The 22,599-nt window shown below is 38.7% G+C and overlaps 1 protein-coding gene across 1 annotated transcript in view; it reads right to left on the bottom strand.

The window, feature by feature from the left end:
- LOC134227936 (limbic system-associated membrane protein) overlaps window positions 1–22,599 on the bottom strand; it is a 42,801-nt gene that overhangs the window by 8,873 nt on the left and 11,329 nt on the right. The window contains exon 2 of the mRNA XM_062709647.1: window positions 14,887–15,108. Within this exon, the coding sequence (XP_062565631.1) occupies window positions 14,887–15,073 (187 nt within the window). The 5' untranslated portion in view covers window positions 15,074–15,108. The remainder of the gene's footprint in view (window positions 1–14,886; window positions 15,109–22,599) is intronic.

Genomic DNA, 22,599 nt, shown 5'->3' with positions numbered 1-22,599 from the left:
CATCAATCCACCACAAAACATGCTCAGATAAGCAGCTCATATCCAAAAGATACGATCACACATTCAATCTTCTCCAAGAGACACAAAACATAATTATAAAACACTTGTCATAAGACGAGTTAATACAATCCCATTGAATTCCACCACTTAATTGTATCTTGACAGATACGTATTTCGACCTCAACAGTAAGGCCGTCTTCAGTGACTCGTACTCGACTCGACTAAGTAAGTCGAGTCGAGTACGAGACACTGAAGACGGCCTTACTGTTGAGGTCTAAATACGTATCTGTCAAGATACAATTAAGTGGTGGAATTCAATGGGATTGTATTAACTCGTCTTATGACAAGTAAAGACATTCCACTAAAAAGCTCAAAATAATTTTCTTATAATTATAAAGATTACTTTGACTTAATTTTCCACGTCCTTTGAACCAGAAAACAATGGGATATTCCATAATAGGAAAAAAAATGAAAAATAGTGTCACAACCAGTACTGGAATAAGTCGTGATCGTCATAAGACAGAGAGCAAAGCGCCTTTTTCTATTTCAGGCAACCAAAAAAAAGAATCGTGGGTTCTTTGTTCAATTTCGTATGAAAGGCAGAGTCGTGAAAGGATGTTGTGCTTTATTTTAAAATTAAAATTTCTAAATTATTTTAATAGATATATGCAAAGAATAGTGACTAGTCGATAAATTCATCATATTCCTTTAATTCACCGGGTTGAAAGTGGTAATAAGGCCGATACAAATATTTAAAAACTATTTTCTCTCCCCCCCTCTCGGATTTTTTTTGCCAAAAAATCATATTTTGAGGGGGCAACAAAATAAAATTCGGATAATTTTGAAGATTTTCAAAACAATCTTTAACAAATCCGAGGAGTTTTTTGATTTTTTTTCATTTTAATATTTATTTTTTATTATTCCCCCCCCCCCCCCTTGACCTTTCGGAGACCAGTAGGACAAAAAGTTAATTAAGTATTTGTAACGGCCTAAACACAACAATAAAGCAGATATTGCCCACTTTCATGCCCTATCACGTGACAAATATTTTTTGAGATTTTTTAAGCATGCCATTCATCCTTCGCGTTCTATAGATATTGAAAGGCGCAGATATGTAAACATCGCGTGACATCTCTCATTGAGAAATTTCAGTACTGGCCACAATTGGTGCATAAGCCTCCACCACCCTATAAGACCGCATCCAACCACTCACCATAGTCCTCCAACCCAACATCCAGAGGGCTAGAAGCAGCTTCGTTAAGTAGTCATTAAGGGGTGGCGTAATTGGGTCGATACTATGAGACGAGGTGACTAACCTGGAAAAGGAGGTCATGACCCTGGGATGCGGTCACTATTCCAAAGAATTTCGAAGCGAACGGATGTTACAAAGTTACTAAAGTTGGAAGTTAAAGAGTAGAGAAGAAAGTGTGTGGAACAAGAGCAGGCGTTGAGGACAACCCCACTGTGTTTGGGTTGAAAACCCCAGCAAGAACCGCCGTCATTCCCTGGTTCCGTAGTCGGACTAATCCGGCATTGTTTCCGCTGATAGTCGTTCAGCCTTTTTATTGGTCGAGTTGCAACGAAGCAAGGAGCGAGGAAGATCTCCACGCGATACCACTGGTAAACCCGCAGTGAACAGAGTTGCTCGCTGCCGGGTCGTCAGCCATAGAAGGAAGGAATGAAGAAGAGGAAGAGAAGAAATGGAATGAGCCAGGAAGAGGGGCTGTAAACAGAAGTGAATAAAGTGAAGTTCTGTGGTTTTCCCTGCATTTGATTGCGAGAATTTCCTGTCCGCAAGTTGCTTGAGGCGGGCGTGCCGACCCTGAGGCCATTGGTTCAGGGAGTCTCGGCATAGCGCTGGGCATACTTACCCGATAATTACAAATTCCTGAAAGATTTTTAAATTGCGCTCCTGAAAGAAATTCCGACATTCTCAGATTTCTCCAAGAATTTCTTTGGGCATTGCTTAAACATTTCCTTCAGAAATTATTCCAGGGATTTCTTTCAAAAATCCTCCGAAAACAACTTCGGAGATAAATCTAAAAATCATTTTTAAATTTCTCCTCAATTTTTCTTCGAAAATTGAAAGAATGAATTTTAAGAATTACTTCAGAAACTACCTCAGGAGTTCCTTAGGAATTCAAAACTTCCCCCTTTCGGAAATTCTTCGAATCATTCATTTTTAAATATATTCACGAATTACTTTTAAACATTCTCCGGAAATACCTTCCGAAACTCCTTTGGAAATATCTACGGAAAATATTTTAGTAATTCTTTCGGATATTCCCTCGAAAATTCCTATGGAGATTCATTCTGGAATTCCTTTACAAATTCTTTCGGAAAATTTTTAAGGCTTTGAAAATTCGCTTTGGAATTTTTCCGATTTTTTTTTTGATTTTTTTTAGGAATTCATTTAAGAGTTCCTTCAGGAATTCTACCGGAAATCCCTATCTTTCACAAATACCTTAAGAAATTTCTTCAGAAATTCCTGTTAGCATAAAATTAAATTTATAAATTAAAAAAGACGTTAATAAAAATTAAAAAAAAATCTGGATTTTCTAAAAAATCCTCCAGAAATTCCTTTCGAATTTTTTCCAGCAAATCTTTCAGAATTTTCTGCAGGGAATTACTTAGGATATTCCTCAGTTTTTTCAGCAACTCTTTCAGAAATTTCTTTGGAAATTCCTCTGGAATTTTCTTCAGAATTTCCAGAAATTCCTTAAACATTTCCGAAGAAATTCCTTTAGAATGTTTTTCGGTAACACCAGCAGAAAATCCTTCGGAAAATTCTTTCGATTTTTTAGGAATTCCCTTGGGAAATAGTTTGGAAATACCATTTGGATTTTTTCCTTTAGGAAATCTTTGACTATTTCGTTGAAAATTCCATCAAAAATTTCTTCAAACATTCGATTGGAAATACCTTCAAGGAAGTATTAAAATTTCTGGAAAGTACATCCAAGAAAATATTGGATAGAATTCAAGTAATTTGTATGGTTTTATTGAAAACAAAAAAAAAGAATTCCTAATGGAATCTCTGAAAAAAATATCAAAGAAATTTCCAATGAAAAAAACCTATATTTCTCCAGACTTTTATTCCGGAACTTCTCTAGAATATCCATCGGAAATTTCAAATAAAATTGATCAAAATTGGCGTGATATCGGATTAGGTATATATTAAAATTTCAGTGTACATATTTAATTTGGCGAGTCACGTGCCCCATCGTGCCCTAGTTTGAATCCACTTGAGATAGCGGATACTCAATAAATGAATATTCATGCAAACGGTGCAACGAAAATCAAGCCTTGTGTTTCCTGTGCCTCTTAGCTTCTTATTTCCTGTGCTTTATATAGATATAAAATGAAGAATTCAATTTTTCGGGTCATTTTCCTTAGTAACGAACAAGTTTGTAGGAATTGTGCACAAGAAAAGCTGTTTCACACTGCTAGCTGAGCCTTATGTAAAAACATTAATATTCGCCCATATAGTACATGATAGTACAACATTTAAGTAGTGTAAAATAAGGACGATTACTCATGCTTCGATATAACGTACAACTTTGAAATCGATATGTACGTTATATCGAAGTTTACCTGTACTTGTTGTAGCATTGTGAGAGTAAAATCATTGTATGAACAACACATTGACTACCCCAAGTAACATTTTTAGATTTATGATTTACTGCAAGAGTATTTGAATCCTACAACAATAAAACCATAGTCAAGGCATTTTATTCTTCATCGCTTACACCACAACCTCTTGAAGAGTAGTATCTGCCTAGTTGGCCCACTCTTGAAATGGTTTTGAAGGGTAAATGCAAGACGGGTTTCAAGATCGGAATATGACTGAACACAAATACGAATCAGGCACCAAAAACCTTTCGTAATATATTTGTAAACCATTATAAAAAACAGTTGGCACCATTTAAAACCCTTTTTAAGCCATTTAATCTTGGTCCCTGCGGAGATCTCTAGATCTAGCTTTATGCAAACATTCACATGAAATAATAAAATACGTTCAGTCCCAACAAAATAAATTAAAGTTTATTGTACATGAATCCATGAAATGCCATAATCAAATATTGAAATGAAATATTTATAATCATCGAGAAAAATATTCGAAGCAGATTTGATGTGTGGTGCTTCAATTTTTGGTGCCAAATGAGATTTATTGCATCATATGGTGCGAAACTCCGATATAACTGATGCGCTCTCAGTAAACCCCGTTTTAAAAAATATTTTTCGAAAAATAAATGTATGTTAAATTTGCACTTATCTGTTTACAAAAACAAAAATCTGGTAATTGCATATTATTAATTTGTTTTATTATTTGCAGCTGATTTGTTTATAAAATGTCATATAAAATCATAAATGTAATGCAGTACTAATAGATATTTTATTTCAAATTCTCTCCTAATCTGTAGTGAAAAAATATGGCGATGGCATCCGAGATGATTTTTCGCCATCTATTTATTCACATTGTTTTGCTTCGATTAAATCAACCATAAAATCATAATATTTAGATAGGGCATGTATGAAGGTTTGAATGACTGTTACAAATGCTGAATGATTATTTTTCGACATATATGGTGATCATAACTAGAGTAAATTTGACAGTTCAAGTTTACCAAACAAAAAAAAATAGAAGGCATGGATAGAAGTTACGGGTAAAGAATTCAAATTGATCATTGATACACGTAAGTAAAACATGAAGTACTCCACTAGTGGTGACGGCGTTTTATCAGTCGGACACATAAATAAATGTTTCCGTGCCACCGTTAATGGAAAAAGTGTATTTTTTTATAGTGACTGGAGCGGGTCTACGCACCGTGTTTTCCTTCTATCTTTCATTCTTAAAAATTTGTCACCTCGCGATTTTAGGAATGAAAATTTATATATCAAGGTGATAATTAAAGCTGAAAATTTGTCTGCATGCATATTATGAGTAAGCAAGCTGTGGTGATGTTTCAGAGCTATTTCTTTTGAAAAAAATGAAAGATTCAGTTCTTACTACTCGTCTTCACTTTCCCACTTTTTTGGTTTTGATTTTTTTTTCAGAGCTGCAGAATTTGGATTTTATAAGACTCTTTATGAAGCAAGCACAAATGCCAATTGATCTAATGTAAAGCTGAAAGTAACTTTTATAGTTACAAAACGAGTTTAAGAAGTATTTCATAATGACAAATAAAACAAACGCCAAACAGTTTTAATGATACTTCCCAGACAGGTTTAATCAAGGCAAGGGCTGCTCTAATAAATTCATATTTAAAACTTCATAGTATTCGGAATTTATAACCTGCCACAAAATGTTTTGGCAACAGCTTGAAGATGGATCATAATTCATGCGTGGTAAATGCTTTATCAAAACTGGAGAGCAAGCCAATTGCCATAATAAAACCACAATAAATAACATCGAATGCCAAAGAGCTGTATGAATGTTACTTGGGTACGATTAGTCATCAAGTGGCACTGAAAATCCACGGAAAGACAAATTTTTGAAAATCGTCCTAGAATACAGTGGTTTGGTATGAATGTGAGAGCAAAACTCCGCTAAATGGTCCTCTGGGAACTCTGGAACATTCAGAGAAAAGGTCCAGTTTTTTTAAATTCATCCTCGTAATCCATAGAGTAGAGTGGGGCAAGAGTACGCACTTAGTTTTCAATCGATCATGTGGCCCTTATGAAGCAAGCTTCTGCATATCAAATCAGTGTCGATGATTCATATACTCTTCCTTTATGTTATGGTTTCAGTAGAACCCTTATTGCAAGACAAGTGAACAACCCAGCAAACACAAGATCGTATATCATAGCGAATAAGTGTACAAAGTGGAGGCCATATACGTGCATTTTGCACGCAGTCAAATGGAGGAATGCGCCTATATCGCCTCCACCTTGTACACTTATCCGCTAGCATATGCGATTTTGTGTTGGCTGGGAACGCACTCTTACCCCACCGGTGGGGTAAAAGTGCGCATCGGGTAGGGTAAGAGTACGCATTTATCCAATCATGAGCTTTAAGTATATATTAACACAAATAAAAGTTAATAACATTTAATTGATGTTTAATGAGCATATATTACGGAATGTTTAAAGATTACGTAACTCTTAAAGGGGGAGGGGGTCCTAAAAATGTGCACTTTCATTCGAACAACCATTGTTTTTTATATATACAAAAAACTACAGAGGTAAAAATATTTATCAGGTTCCGCGTGGCGTATACAAAGGCATTTTCCTTAAAGAGAGTCCACCAATCACGTAACGTAAAATTTGGCTATTTCATCACCAACCCCCCCCCCCCTTACTTACACTATTTGTATGAATCCTCCAAAAATTATATGGATCGTCACATATCTCGCAACCCCTCCCAGCTAAACGTTGCGTAATTTATGAATGTTTCTTTTGATTGAATGAAATTATCATTTAGATGAAATTGTGTTTTCGTACTATGTTTAGGTGTACAACAAGTCCTAATACAATTTCATTATTTCGCTTCATTGCTTTGTTCGCTAATTCCTTTCTAACACCGAATTACTTCAACTTATCCTAAAAACTTGTGATAAATTCGAATTCTGTCCCTTTTTTCATAGTTGTGAATCTTTACGCTTTGGAAGAAGTCTTATTTCGGCCGGAGATACGGGTTTGACTTCATAACTTGAAGATTCATATGCGTACTCTTGCCCCACCGGTTCCTGCGTACTTTTACCCCACAGTCCCAAAAATTATTCAAGTAATGGTTTTGACTTCTTGGAAAAGTAACCGGATTGGTGTTCTGTACCATAAAGTACTCTATACAATAGGTTATTGAAATGGTATAATGTTCACCTGATTGAACGTATATATGGTAATGAAATACTAGTTGCGGAAATCAAATTATTTTTAGCAAAATGACCAAAAAGTTATCTAACTCCATATCTCCCTTGTTGTTTATTCAAATCGTTTACAATTACACATGATAATAGTTGGCCAGAATACCTGTCAAACTGATGCAGTGCTGCTAGTTTATCTTTTTTTATTACTTCAAAAAATCGAAAACGTACTCTTACCCCACGCGCACTCTTGCCCCACTCTACTCTACTGTTTCACAAAACGATTCATGCATCAAAATGAGAGCAATATCATCGCAAGAACCAGCGATGGAAATCGGACGAACATGATCCGATTCGACGTTTATCCTAAACTGTACAGATCGCGATCTGTACAATTTACGAACAACATTGAGTTCCCATCTTTCACGATTTAGTGTTATTACCTTGGACACTCGCACAAAACAAAATATTGCAAGATTGAGACTCTGAGAAATGAGTTACTCTAGCCGTTCTACCTACGAACGAATCGTGACAACTATTTGCCCCTAGAGCGTGAGTGTCTTTCTGTTTTCTTTGCATGACTACACGCGGGACGTTGAGCGCGCTTGCTTAATTTTGTGCACTGTACGTTGAAGCCCCTCAACTAATTATTTAACATTATGTGTACTTTGTTCCCATTTTATTTCTTATTGCAGCGAAATTTCCTGTAGTTTTGAAAACTTCGATAGTTAGATACTTTTTAAAATCTTCAAACTATTGACGTGGGAAGAAGCAATGTCTTTAAAATTTGAAAGCAAAATTCTTCCTGAGTAGCTTTCAATTTAAGTGCGAACTAGGTGCTATGCTAATTGGGATCTGGGATTTTTTTTTGCTAACAGCATGAAAAAGCAAAAAGGACACAAATGATGCCGAAATTGTTCTTTTGCGAATGCCATTATTAATATACGAGCATGTTATTGGAGAAAATATCCTATAAGTCCGTAATATACTTCTGTTTCCAGCAAGTATTACCAGTAAGCCGTCGTTGTTCGGCTCTCATGAAACCCTGTCTAGTATTCACCGACGATGGACTTTTCAAGCGGTCTCAATCTGTTGAACAGAATTCTGGACATAATTTTGTACGCCGAATTAAGGAGGGTTATTCCTCGGTAATTGGCTTGTCTTAAAGAGAGGATCATTTTAAAGCAACCTTCAAAATTAGTAAAAACGTTAAGAACGTAAAATCTGTGATCTTAATTTGTAAAACAATGTGAAAAATATAGTTTAATTCTTTCACTTAAAGCAACAAGTTCGTTGATTGAAATTATTTTCAACTTTTGTCCCTCCCTTTCGATTTTTTACTCGAATTATCCGAGAATTGTTTTCTGATAGGTATGTTCTAGCAGATTTTTTTCTCGTGTTTTTCAAATATTTTTACAAATTTTTGAAGGAAAAATAATGGTAATGAGCTCGAGCGGAATGGGCACTTAATTTACAATGCTTTGAAACTCAGATGTGAAAATGTACATTATGTGGAAGATTTTGATTTGAAAAATGTATATACACTTAACCAGCGTTTCAATGTTCGGTATTTTGTATGCCGAGTTTCAACTGGAAAATTTCTTTTTTACTGAAATTCCATTTTGTTAGTAGACCAACAACGTTTGTCAGTAATAAATTCCCGAGTCTCGGTAACAAATTCTGTTGATTATTATGACTTTTATTTATTTTTGCTGAATAAATCATGAAATCCATAAAATGCTGAACGGCACAACAAGTCGGTAGAAATTTATACAGCGCCACCGGTAAAAAATTAAAATTTGCCGACCAGCCTTTTGAAAATACTAAACGCGGTTGAAGAGCTTCTCGCTCTGTTTTAGTTGCTTATGTCTTACCCGTTGAGCTAAAAAATATTTTGTAAATTGTTTCCGTCGTGCTGGCTGGACCTGCGTTTCCAAAAGTGAACTTTTTTGTGTTTTGCAAAACTCAGCCACAGATCGCATAGCTGTGTAAAACAAGTTGAAATGCATCGATGCCCTCTGCCTTTGCAAATTGGATGTACCAAAAATGGATGTTAATATCCTTGAACAAATATATTCCTCATAAGACTTGTTAAATCGATTAAACAATTGCAACAAATTCAAATTTTTTAAGGGGGAAGGCCTCGTAATAACTTTGAATGAAAACTGGGAATTGAATTATTTGAACCGGTGCCAGCGAAAGTGGTACATGTTACATTGAGTAAATTTTACAGGAGACGCATTTTTCCAAAAACCTCAAAAATAAAATTCGAATTAGCTATTTTCAGCAATTCAACTGTACCAACGAGTTATGACTGGTGTGCCTAAAGGTAGTAATGAGAAATATGCGAAGTTTCTTGACAAATTTCAAGTTTGTTTGAACAAAATGGACATGTACCACTATTAATGGGAACAAAATGCAACAGAAGCCGAAAATCGTTGCCAGTAAAAGTGGTACATGTTCATTTATGAACATATTTTAAACGGCAGTAAACCAAGTAAGCCTCGTTGGATAAACGTACAACTCGTGCTGAAAAAAATCATCTTTTTGCAACTTGTTGCACAAACTACTATTTCGTCATTCCCATACCAGATCTTTGCTTTGACAAAAATGGTTTATGTGCCACTTTCGCTGGCACCGGTTCATTTGACATTGCTGTATGCTGGTGTTGCAATTTGTGACATATAGTGTGATTCGTTTAAAGCACAATGCAAACTATTGTTCAGTAATACGTCACGAGAACAAATTTGCACCAAACTCATGAACATTCCAAATTGTTTTCAGCAACGAATTTTTGCTATTAAAAAGATCCCTTATCAGGATTCAGTTTTGCTTTTTATTACAAAAAAAATCCCGTGATTTCCCGGACCAAGCAGTATTTTTAACCTGAATTTAGGCTTATTTGGGAAGTATTTCGCTTCGCGGTCTTGGAGGGAATTGAAAACTATGTTTTTAATCTTTTCCCGGGATAAGAAAAGTATCGGGAAATAGACTCTCTATGTTTCACTATTTTAACAACTTTATAACCGTCATTTAGTTTATGCAACTAATAGAAGAATGTTTGAATTTTTTAAATGTCAGTTTAAGCTGTTAAAGACTATACGCAGGAGTCACGCGGACGCGCATCCTGAATTCCACCGGCGAGTATTTATGTCCGCGTATTTTCAACGCGCGCCTACGTGTTTTCTTATATTTGCACCGTAAAAAACATACGAACGGCATGTTCCGCATGTGAACGGGCAGCCCCTAGCGAAAGCACATGTCCGATTTGAAAGGAAGAATCACGATCATTGCAGCAATGATCGTGATTCGATTCCATTCGATCGTAAGTTGTACATGTTCCGATTAATTTGATGTCTACAACTGTACACATTGAGAGTAACGGCTTTTTGCGTGCTCTCGCAATAAACGTTGAATCGCGTGAGTTACAAGCTGTGAGCGTAGACGACACAGATTTACGTGTATCTTGCTCTCTTGAGATCATGGTAACTCACTACCCGAAACGCTCCGCACGAATAAAAGTGGAGAGCGCAAAAGCATCGCTTACTGACGATGATGCTAATAGATCTCACATAAGCTGTGTACATGTTCGTTGGTCGCTAGAAGCGATTTTCTAACATCGCTGGCAAGAACCAAACGTTGGCCCCGGGAGGTCACTAAGTGTTGCTCCAGAAGCTCCGGAATAGCCGAAAAGGTAATCTATTCTAGTAACTTGCCCTAGAAAGCTGCAACTTTTTTTGTAGCTGTCTGCGATCAAAATCAATTCAAGGATCATTCATTGAAACCGTGTGGCCGTTAGGTGAGCATCCGCAAGCTTCGGAACTTTCAAAGATGTGCCAATTTTTTAAGTCGTCCTAGAAAGTTGTGAGTTTTTAGAAATCGCTTGTTGAGAAATGTGAGAGCATAATTGATGCAGTCTAAACGGATAGCCACAATGTGGTTCTTCTGAGGTTCTAGGAAATCCAAAGGAGTGGCCAACAGTCTTCAAAAAATCACACTCTGGGAGCTGCTGAGATTCAAAAAATGGTAGAGAGACCAATCCCAATCACGTAAAGTAAACGATCCCAATCCAGGCATGCATTGTCTTTTTCCACTTTGTATGGGAGGATTGAATCCTGGGATTTTGGTATTAAACATTTGATGCTTTTTGTACAATCTATTTGACATTATTCAGTAATTCAATTTCACTGAAGTGTCAGTCAAGGTTTTATCACCCAGGTTAATTTTGTATGTGCAAAATGTGTTATTGCATTTCACAATCAGTCATTATTCATTGCAGATAAGGCCGCAAGACATATAATATAGTTTACCAGCAATCCTGCACAGTGCTGTATTGTTGAATGTTCTCCTTACCATGGGCATTTTGAGGAGCTGAAACGATCGATAATCCACAACCCAATCGACGATAATTATATCCAAAATCACTCCTCAATTGGTGATAATCTAAAAAAATTAATAATACCAATCTTTTTTTTATAGAATAAATATAAACGGGCTTGGTGGTCATATGGATACCGCTTCTGCCTCATACGCAGGAGGTCGTGGGTTCAATCCCAGGCCCGTTCCATTCCTCCTACTTTGTATCTTTTCATATATTTCTCATGTTCTAGCAATCGCTAGAACTGGAAATGGGCTTTCATACCGTTTCCATCTTCTACCCCTATACCTACAACTTGATTAGTTCTTGCAGGTAACCGTTAGAATTCGAAATGAGCAAAAAAGCTCGTTTCGGCATCCAATTAGAATATACAACACCACCTTTTCATTACTATCACATTGGCAACCCGTTAACCAAGACGAACCTCTGCCATAAAACCTTAACCCCCAGATTCCAATAAAATTCCGCAGGAGCTCGTGGCGAGTGCAGAGGTGTTCTCGGCTTGCAGTGGGCGAGTGACTGCATCATCAATTCCTTTCCATCCCCGATGACCGTGAGGACGTGTCCCGCGCCGTTATCGACCATCCAAAACACTAGAGCTCTCGGACTGTGCACATTGAGGTTGGAGAGCAAATCCCATGCTTCCATCCATTGGTTCCCTGTGCAATTACGATTGTTCTGGTCGATCATGGAGTAGCAACTACGAAATGCACGGTCGTCATGCTCATGCTGCTCATGCTCTTTTTTTATAGAATAAATATGATAAATAATTTTGTTTTATCGACATAATTCTTTAGTTTCATTTATCACAATGCTATCATCGGTAACCCATTATAAGAAGTATCGAAAAACATAGTTGAAGAACCAAAGAATGCACTGTTCTTAGGTATTTGATTTCAGTACAGTGATTGACCTTTTTTTTCAACCAACGCCAGCCGTTTGCAATGAGCCTTCTATAGCTTAACTGCTGTAAGGGTGATGATATGAGGTCCACTACTTTTTGAGATGTTTCAACCCCCTCCCCCCGTATGTACTGTCACTATATCTTGGACCCTTTCTCCCTTCAAACTAAGGATGTTATTTTCGAACGGCCCCTATATCAGTTTATGTGGATGGTGGGGGGATCTATGATTTTTCGACTTCTCTAAAAATAGCAGTTTCTTCCACACAGAGCTTAATTTCAAAATATTAAAAACCATTGAAAAAAAAATCTTGGGTATTTTTTGACAATCCTGGCGATTGTCAACATTTCGTTTCTGGCTAAAGGAAATAACAACGGAGGCCCTCCCACGGGGAGCTGAGCTCCAGTACAGTGGACGATTGGTTTTAACACACCCTATCGGTCTTAGCCGAACGTGAAAGGATGGATGAACAAACATTACTTCGAGCAACAGGATGGTTCAGTTCAGTCACGCCCAACCAACAGCGTGCAGCAGCCAGCGTGTTCATGGCCTTCCACGAAGTCGCTGGCCTCTATCCGGATCTCTGGTGAATATTGTTTTTGCTATTCTTTCTTCCGACATTCGCACTATGTGACCGGCCCACTGGAGTTTGCCGTATTTTATACGATTCACAATATTTTCTTCTTTATACACTTGATACTGCTCGTGATTCATGCGTCTGCGCCACACATCTTTCTATAGTTTCCCATCGCTCGAAAACCCTAAAAGCTTTCCGGTCCGCATTTTTTTACAAATTTTTTTTTCACACAGATTATCAGTGGATTCAGATTGCTATAAAAAAACAAAAATTGAACGCTTTTCCGGATGTTCCGGAACTTCCGAAGGTCCGCATGGTGGCTACCCGGAAGCAATTAGTGGTCCTTGTATCGATTTTGCGCTCACAATATTAAAAAAAAAGATTAATGAAGATAATATTATAAGACGAATATTCGGAATAGGTCTCTTCTACTTTTTTGGCTGTTGAAAGCAAAATGTAAGAAATGCCGATAGCTTCGGGAATTCCGGTTTTTCATGAGGATATATTGGTTGATCTCGGATCAATGAATGATATTCGCAATCTCGCGCTTAGAATCATAGGGGTGTAAATGTATTGATCGATTTATCTTCGACGACGTTTTCTTTTTATCAATGTAGTGAATTGCGGTAGTTTGCCGAAGGTTCATGGTTGTAATGAAGGATGATTGCATCTTTCGCCTGAGGCAAAAATAAAATCGATAAAAAGAAATCGATCAATATAGTTACGCCCCTATGATTGCGAATATCATTCATTGATCCCGAGTGGCTACCAAGAAGTCCTCCTGAAATTCTCTGCTTCTATCCTGCTATTACAAACGAATTGCGAAAGTTTCTAGAACAAAGTTTATAAGAAAAGCGCAAATTTATAGAACAAACTTTCGTAGTACATATCAGATGGAGGCCACCTAGGATGTATGTATTGGTTTTGATGTGACAATCTTAAAACAAACGTTTTATAAAAAGTCACATCTGTCTAGAAGAATTTCTGGAATCGATCATATCTCCGAGTGTCCGGAATCTTATTGTGGGTCTCCTGCTGGTCACCCGGCGTCAATGAGTGGTCCTTGCATTGATTTTGCACTCACATTGCTAGAAAAATTGATTTAAAACAAACTGCGGCTTTGAAAATGTTTATGAACACTCTTGACTCCTCAGGGAACCAATTCCTGAATTGGCAATCCGGGGTGAACTTGTTTGATGAACCCAAATAGATCAGAAATAAACACTTGAGACAATTTCAAGAAGTTTGATACCCATATTGTTGGGGTTCCTATGAGAAATGTTTTTGGCCAACCCCGGCTCCCAGAGCACCTGTTACAGAATGGCCACTCCGGAGTCAACTTGTCTGGTGAACCTAGGATCAAAGGACATGCGTAGAAGTTAATTTCAAGAAGTTTGGTACCCTTATTGTTGATGTTCCATTGAACAATGTTCGTGGCCACCTATGACCCCTTGAGGAACCTGTTCTGGGATGCCCAAATGCACTTCTGATGGACCCAAATCAATAAAAATCAATCTACTGATGAAATTTCAAGAAGTTTGATACCCATATTGCTGATTAGCTACCGAAATCCACGATCAGTATCATTTATGCAGGGCATGTTCCTGGAAATCCGGATTTTCCAGGAATCAAATTGGCCGGATACAAGGAAAAGTACAGAAAAACCTAAGTAATTTTGTTGTAATGCGTCCGAGTAATAAACGTTGGGAATACCGTATTCTGTTTATTTTTTTAAGGACAGCTGAAAAGCTATGAGGGGACTATTTCCTTTCTTTTTAGTCCTTATTTCCCGATGCCCCTAGGTAAACTGTGAAGCCGATACTTTCGCTTTCATTTTGCAGTGTCCACTGACTTAATATTATTAAAATAAATTTGACCAGGTTTTGCACTGCGTGTACTCGTACTGCGTATCATTTGCCTCTTATATATTCTTTACACTTGCATCTGCATTGTGAATTAATTGGATTCATCAAAATGAACAACTTGTGTACCGAGAGATTGACTTCTGACTTTTTGGCGTCCGTTCTCTTCTAAATAAATAAAATAAGTGTATGTACATATATCAGTGGGTATAACGAAGTCAAGATTTGCTTTCAAATCTAATCTAATTGACATTCCCCATCCCATCCATAGTCAGTTGAATGTCCCGGGTAATTTCGGTTAGTTAGCTCTTGCAGAAGATTCAATTGATAGACGAATACAAATCTGGGATTTCATTTGGCTTACAATTGTGGTAGCACGGCAGCAGGACGGTTTCGTTCTCGTACGTTTTGACGGTCGTGGGTACGCTTCTGAACTGCTGACCGCAGAGGGCAAACGGCAAACGAAGGATGGCGATCGTCACCAGCGCAACGCTGGTGATCCAATTGAGCGACGCGTGGTTGGCGCTTCTGCTAACGGAAATCAAATTCATCGCGGTTCGAAGTGTGGTGCGAATTTCTCTGCGAACTGGAAAGAATAAAAACAAACACACAATGAATTGAAATGTATCATCACTCGACCCAGCATGATGCTGGAAATTGGATATGGAACGTTGAATGACGGGACGGTTTATCTTCAGCACATTCCATTAATTTAAATAATGACGATTCAAGGTCTGGAGTTGGATTACGAATTTGCCCATCCAAATGTCACGCGTTGAAAGTGAATGCATTCAAATAGCATTCTTATTATCGTTTTGAGTTATTATGATTTAACATTTCATTGGTCATGGTCGGAAACTTCTTCTTCACGTGATGCAAACAGTAAAGTACAGATTTTTTTTTTAATTTTCTAAACTTGACACATATGTGCAGCCGTATAGAATTGAAATTAGAATTTAGCATCAGCGTTAGAGTTAAGTGATTCGTGTACTTCTTAGATATTTTGTTGGAGCTATCAATCTTAACGTATTAACACTACGAATACCGTGATAAAATTACTAACGCGGACTACCGTGATCAGAAAATCATGGGAACTAAATTTTCAAACAGCTGGTTCTCAGCTCATGTTGTTCAGGGATGTTCACTTTTTCCCTAAAGGGGCGTGAGTAAAGATGGTTTTTCAAAAATAAAGTAAAATTTACTTTACATGACATATTTCAATGTGAACAACACTTACAGGTTCCAAAAATGTTTTATAATACTATTCTAGCATTGACTATACTATATGTGAACAATATGTTTCTTCTGGACATCCCTAGCGACTCCAAAACGACCTCTATAACTGATGAAAGATGATATGCAAATTTTGCCGAAGAAAACTACGAAAACCCGTGCCAATGAAAACCCGTCATGTCCATGCCAGTTCGTAAAGGCCATATGTACGATATTTCACTCGGTTTTGCCTAAGCCAGATGTTCTCGGTTCTCCAAACTGTTCTGGAGTTTGGAAAAAATGGTATACCAAGTCAACTGCGCTCGATAGCTATCCGAAATCGACCAGTCATGTCCATACAAGTCCGTAGAGCCCACGCGTATGATTTGCAGCTCAGATATACCCAAACCAGATGTTCTAGGCTCTCCAAACTGTTCTGGAGTTTGGATAAATTGGTCTACCAAGTCAACTGCGCTCGATAGCTATCCGAAATCGACCAGTCATGTCCATACAAGTCCTCAGAGCCTACGAGTATGATTTGCAACTCTAGTATCTCCAATGTGTTCTGGAGTTTGGATCAATTGGTTTATCAGGTCAAATACGCTTGATAGCTATCTAAAATCGACCAGTTATGTCCATACAAGTCCGTAATGCCCATGTGTAAAAATCTCGTGTCGTCTACCTTTCGTGAGTATGTTCACCGTGTACAAAATGAAGCTAAATCGAACCCGGCGTTTCATCAAAACCAGGAAAAAATCGCATGCGATGTTGTCCACTGTGAGTTTTGCTGATGTTACATCAAATGATATCGTTTAATCTGCTGAGCTTTTCGCAAGTTTTTTCAAATCGGTGTACAATTCGAATCCTCCTCCAGATTCGGCAGACCTTCTTAACTCTTTTCCATCATACAACATGAATTTCCCGCGCCCCACATTCTCCGTAGCTGAAATTTCAAAAACATTAGGAGCTGTCGATCCATCGAAAGGTCCAGGTCCAGATAGACTACCTCCTGTTTTCATTCAACGATGTGCTGACGTATTAGGATTGCCGGTTTGCATTTTGTTCAACATGTCGCTTGCGCTAGGAGTCTTCCCAGATGAGTGGAAAATATCAGCAGTTACTCCAATTCATAAGGCGGGTAGCTCCCATAATGTTGAGAACTATCGTCCAATCTCGATTCTTAGTTGTCTGGCCAAAACATTAGAACTGCTGATTCATGAACGTATGTATGTGGCTGCTAAACCTGTTATCTCTGAGTACCAACATGGCTTTGTACGAAATCGCTCAACTGTAACAAACCTGATGACCTACACTAGCATGCTGAATTCTAACCTGGAGAAGAAACGTCAAGTTGACAGTATTTACATCGACTTTTCGAAGGCTTTCGATAAAGTTCCTCACGGATTAACTTTAAAGAAATTAGAACGTTTGGGATTTCCTGACTGGATTGTCACTTGGCTGCGTTCTTACCTGATTGGTAGGTCATCCTTCGTTAAATTAGGCACTGTCTCATCCAATACATATCCTACGCCATCCGGAGTGCCACAAGGCAGTCACCTAGGGCCGCTGATTTTCATCATCTTCGTGAACGACTTATGCTGTAAACTTCGATCTCATCGCCTCATGTACGCCGACGATTTGAAAATATTTCGAATTATTCGATCATTGACCGATTGTCTTGCGCTGCAACAAGATCTAGATGTTATAGCCAACTGGTGTTGTTTAAATGGTATGGAGATAAATGCGTCGAAATGCAATTCAATAAGTTTTACCAAATGCAGAACGCAGATAAACTTTCGTTACTCGGCATGAGGAAACGAACGTGTGAGCTCCATAAAAGACCTGGGAGTTACGTTTGACCGCAAGCTGAATTTTAATGAGCATATTGTAGCGACTACTGCCAAGGCTTTCGCCGTACTAGGCTTCATGCGCCGGAACGCTGCTGATTTTGATGACGTTTACACCCTGAAAAGCCTGTATTGCTGCCTCGTGCGAAGCATACTCGAATATGCTGTGCAGGTGTGGGCACCCTATCACGAAATCCAGATGACGCGAATCGAAAGGGTTCAACGCAGTTTTGTTCGTTTTGCCCTCAGGCGATTGCCGTGGGATAATCCTTTCAGGTTACCGCACTACGAAGAGCGATGCCAACTGATTCGACTCGAAACCCTTCGACAACGACGTGGAGATTTGCAGAGGGTTTTTGCGTTTGACATTATAAACAACCACGTGGACTGCCCTGAGCTCTTGCAGCAAGTTAACTTTCATGTCCCAGCCCGTCGCTGCCGCCAACGTCAGCTCTTCCAGTCTGTCCGACACTCCACAATGTTTGGGCAAAACCACCCGCTGGAACGTTGCTTCGACCTCCTGACGTAATTGATTGGTTCGATTTTAATAGTAATAGAAATTCAAAACTAGATTAAGGCAAATTTTAAGTTAGCATATAAGTTTTAAACCAGTCTGTACAGTTAGCACTGAAGATGAATATAAATAAATAAAATAATAAAAAAAAAATAAATGTATGATTTGCAGCTCAGATATACCCAAACCATATGTTCTAGGTTCTCCAAACTGTTCTAAAGTTTGAATAAATTTGTCTACCAGATTAACCAGATCATAACGAAGGAATTCGGAAGGATTTTCTGGGTCAATTCTGTAGGAACAGATTGTAAAGCCTAGAGCATCTGGTTTGGGTATATCTGAGCTGCAAATCATTCTCGTGGGCTCTAAAGACTTGTATGGGCTTGCCTGGTCGAATACAGATAGCTATCGAGCGCAGTTGACATGGTAGATCATTGATGTTTTGATGTTTTGATGATTTCCTCGTGCAAGGAAAACAAAAATCATTCCATATCATTTCATACGTGCATTCGATGTTTGAGATCCTCAGTTATGTGGTTGAGGGGCGTTCGATACGATTTGCGATCAATTAAGTCTGCTAAATGAAAACTTGGGCAGAAAAATGGGTACTTTTTAGTTGGCGCTTGGTGTGATTTGGCAGAACGCTGACCATTTGATTCGAACTCCAGAACACATTGAAGAGCCTAGAACATCTGGTTTGGGTATATCTGAGCTGCAAATCATACGCGTGGGCTCTACGGACTTGTATGGACATGACTGGTCGATTTCGGATAGCTATCGAGCGCAGTTGATTTGGTAAATAAATTTATACAAACTCCAGAACAGTTTGGAGAGCCTAGAACATCTGGTATGGGTATATATGAGTTGCAAATCATATTCGTGGGCTTTACGGACTTGTGTGCACATGGCTGGTCGATTTCGGATAGCTGTCGAGCGTAGTTGATTTGGTAGATCAATTTATACAAACTCCAGAATAGTTTGGAGGGTCTAGAACATCTGGTTAGGATATAACTGAGTTGCATATCATACGCATAGGTTCTACGGACTTGTATGGACATGACTGGCCGATTTTGGATAGTTATCGACCGCAGTTGACCTGGTAGACCAAATAATCCAAATTCCAGAACAGTTTGGAGAGCCTAGAACATCTGGTTTGGGTATATCTGAGCAGCAAATCATACGCGTGGGCTCTACAGACTTGTATGGACATGACTGGTCGATTTCGGATAGCTATCGAGCGCAGTTGACTTGGTAGACCAATTGTTCCAAACACCAGAATAGTTTGGAGAACCGAGAACATCTGGCTTAAGCAAAACTGAGTGAAATGGACATGACGGGTGTTCATTGGCACGGGGTTTTGTAGTTTTCTTCGGCAAAATTTGCATATCATCTTTCATCAGTTATAGAGGTCGTTTTGGAGTCGCTAGGGATGTCCAGAAGAAACATATTGTTCACATATAGTATAGTCAATGCTAGAATAGTGTTATAAAACATTTTTGGAACATATTTTGGAAAAACCATCCTTACTCACGCCCCTCTAGGGAAAAAGTGAGCATCCCTAGAAACATAACTCACCAGTATGGTGAAACTAGATGAGATGGGTAAGACATCCGTAAAATAATTGTGAAAATCGGTCAAAAGACGGCTGAGAACAAGCTGTTTGAAAATTTAGTTCCCATGATTTTCTGATCACGGTAGATGTTAATGTCATTATTAAAATATATGTTTTCTTGTTCTACCACCCAAACTGTTGAGTTCATTATCGTTCAATAAGTAAAACATAACACTTTTGGCGACGATGGTTAACGAAACCACTCGAAGCAATATGTCTCCAGAACTCGAAGCATAACTTTTAAGGATCTTGGAAACCCAAGGCTGCGGCTGCAGAAGTTCGCGTTGTTCAAGAAGGACAAGGGAATGATAATCTGCGAATCATTCAGCAGCAACCGGAAGAACCACGTCAACGAAACCAACTATTTCTTTTCACCACCCGCTAGACCCCTCCCCGCGTTCAAAAGAATAAAAATTGTCATGCGCTTTTTTTTTCATTATTTTTGTTATTTTAGCCAAATTAAGCAGGAGGTCGTGGGTTCAATTCCAGGCTCGTGCCTTTCCTACTTTGTATTTCTAGCTTAGTTCTTTCTGTGTTTCACGTTCTACCAAAACGATTCCTACTGTTATAACCTCCCACACAATCCCAAAACCTCCCGTGGTACCTATGAGGAGTCGTAGAGTTCTCTGCATCTTTCTTAAGTAGGTGTCCAATTAACCATCCTTCCCCTTCCTCAGCATTCGCAAGGACGTGGCCAGGACAGACCTCGACTATTGGAGAGTGTGCATTGCTTCCATCTAAGAGATAGTGATTAGTCCCAAATCAATATCTGTGGTAACGGATGAAAGTGATGCTACTCTCGTGCGAATTGCTCAATGCTAATGCTAATTTTTGTTATTTTAGCCAAATTCCTTCAGTTATCAAGTGCCATCAAGCTCTAACGTCACAAAATGAAGTAGATAAATGAAATATATCAAGTAGAAGGTTTCTGATTTCCCATTTACCGTGGGGAACCGAAATCCGTACACCTCAAGAGATATCAATAAATTATCCGATGTCCACAATAGTCCACATAGCGTCTTTTTAACGCAACGTGCATGCAGTATTAAAATAATGCGGCGCAGCGACGCTACGTTACCACTTTTTCCCGATGCAAGCACCTGCATCTTTTTAATTCAGCTTGTACGCAGCGTTGAAAAGACGCTACCTGGACATTGGGCCTAAAGGGAATTTGAAGTAATAATATTTATAAATAATTTATCTTATCCTGTTCATGCACTTGACAGTAAGCTCTTAGGCAATTGAGATGGAAAGTAGGCTTTGAAATTAAAACAACATAAATAGAAAACAAATCGTCAGCCACCAAACGCGGAGTTTCTGGCGCCATTTTCAAGCGTGTAGAACATCCTATCCTCCTCGTCCTATCCCTACATCCTCGTGGCGCTGGCCGGAATACGAGCAACCTTAGGGAAGATCGGGTAACCAACTCCTAAGGGTACTATGATCGTATGCTTACAGGGAAGGGGGGATTTACTCCTCTCCGGAGGTGCAAATCTGATCGAGCGTCTTTTCTCCGTGTTAGGAGCGGCTCAAAACAGCGTCTGTTCCCCATATTAGGGGCGGCTGGTCATCTTCCGAGTGCCAGCGAGGGACTCTAAACAAAACTGTGTACGTCATGCTGTATCGTGTCAGCATCGAGATGGCAGCTGGTGAGGTAGCCTACCGAAGATTCTACAGTTATCAAGAAAGGCAAAAGTAGAGCAAACGGATTGATTCAACAGCAACAGACCCGGCAACGAATAAAGGACAACGATTGGAAAGTCGGATCTTGGAACGTGAGAACTTTAAAACAACCCGCACGTGTTGGGCTCCTGGCTCGTGAGTTGCAGAAGGTCGGCGTGAGTGTAGCAGCAATCCAAGAAATATGGTGGCCCAGAACTGCAGAACGTGAATTCCGGGTGGTGGATCCCATAGCTAACATAGAATGAAGTCAAGTACCTCATCTACTATAACGGCAGAACGAGAAGTTGGCTTCATGGTGATCGGGAAGCAGATGAAGCGTGTTATCAACAATAGGCCTGATGACGTGAAGGATGAGTTCTATGAGAGCCTTGATAAGGCCTACGGAGAGTGCCCAATACACGATGTAAAGATTCCCAAGCAAAGCTTGAGAGCAAATCGATAACTCGTTTTGATGTTGTGAAATCGCCGATTATGATTACTTAATTTGATATCTTTTTGGTCATTTTAACGGTTAAAATAACAAAACGTATAGCAGAAAAACCTTACTGTGACATCAAATCGAAAACTATTCCTGCTATCGATGAGAGCAAATCGAAAACTAACTTTTTATATACTGCCGTGAATCGCATATTTGTCCCATATGAATAGGAAGTCCAGCAAAGATGGGACAGATATGCGATTCACAGCAGTATAGGTTCCGATAAAAAAAATAAGTCCTCAGTTTGATGTCAGATCATACAATTTAGAAATCTACAGCAAAATGAGATCAAAATATGTAATATTTGAAAACAAATCATGATTTCAATTTGATGTCGTTTTTCGAGACGAGCCAGCCTTGGGCTGAAAGTCTCGATAATAAAGACAAAAAAAAATAGGGTTGTATACTTGACACGACCGCTCTACGTAAACTACGTAAAACCAAAAATAGTACACTGAACCAATCATTCCGCTCTATATACTGACACTACTACCCAGCTTTAGCAGCCCCTCCCAAGGACTCTGTGAGGGAGTAGGGACCTCACTGTCTAGCAGCTAGAGCACCCATTCATACACTCAAGTTCATTTATTGATAATACCCTAAAAGTAGGCAATTACAAACGATTGGAACCCGCTGTATAGGAAATGCATGATTCATGAAGGAACTATTGTTGAACGCCGTTCAACATTTGGCGGTTTCCACTATTAAAATTCATCTATGTAATTTTACTT

The sequence above is a fragment of the Armigeres subalbatus genome, chromosome 3 (genome assembly GCF_024139115.2).
Source record: "Armigeres subalbatus isolate Guangzhou_Male chromosome 3, GZ_Asu_2, whole genome shotgun sequence".
Classification (NCBI taxonomy): Eukaryota; Metazoa; Arthropoda; class Insecta; order Diptera; family Culicidae; genus Armigeres; species Armigeres subalbatus.
This window is presented reverse-complemented; position numbering and strand designations above follow the sequence as displayed.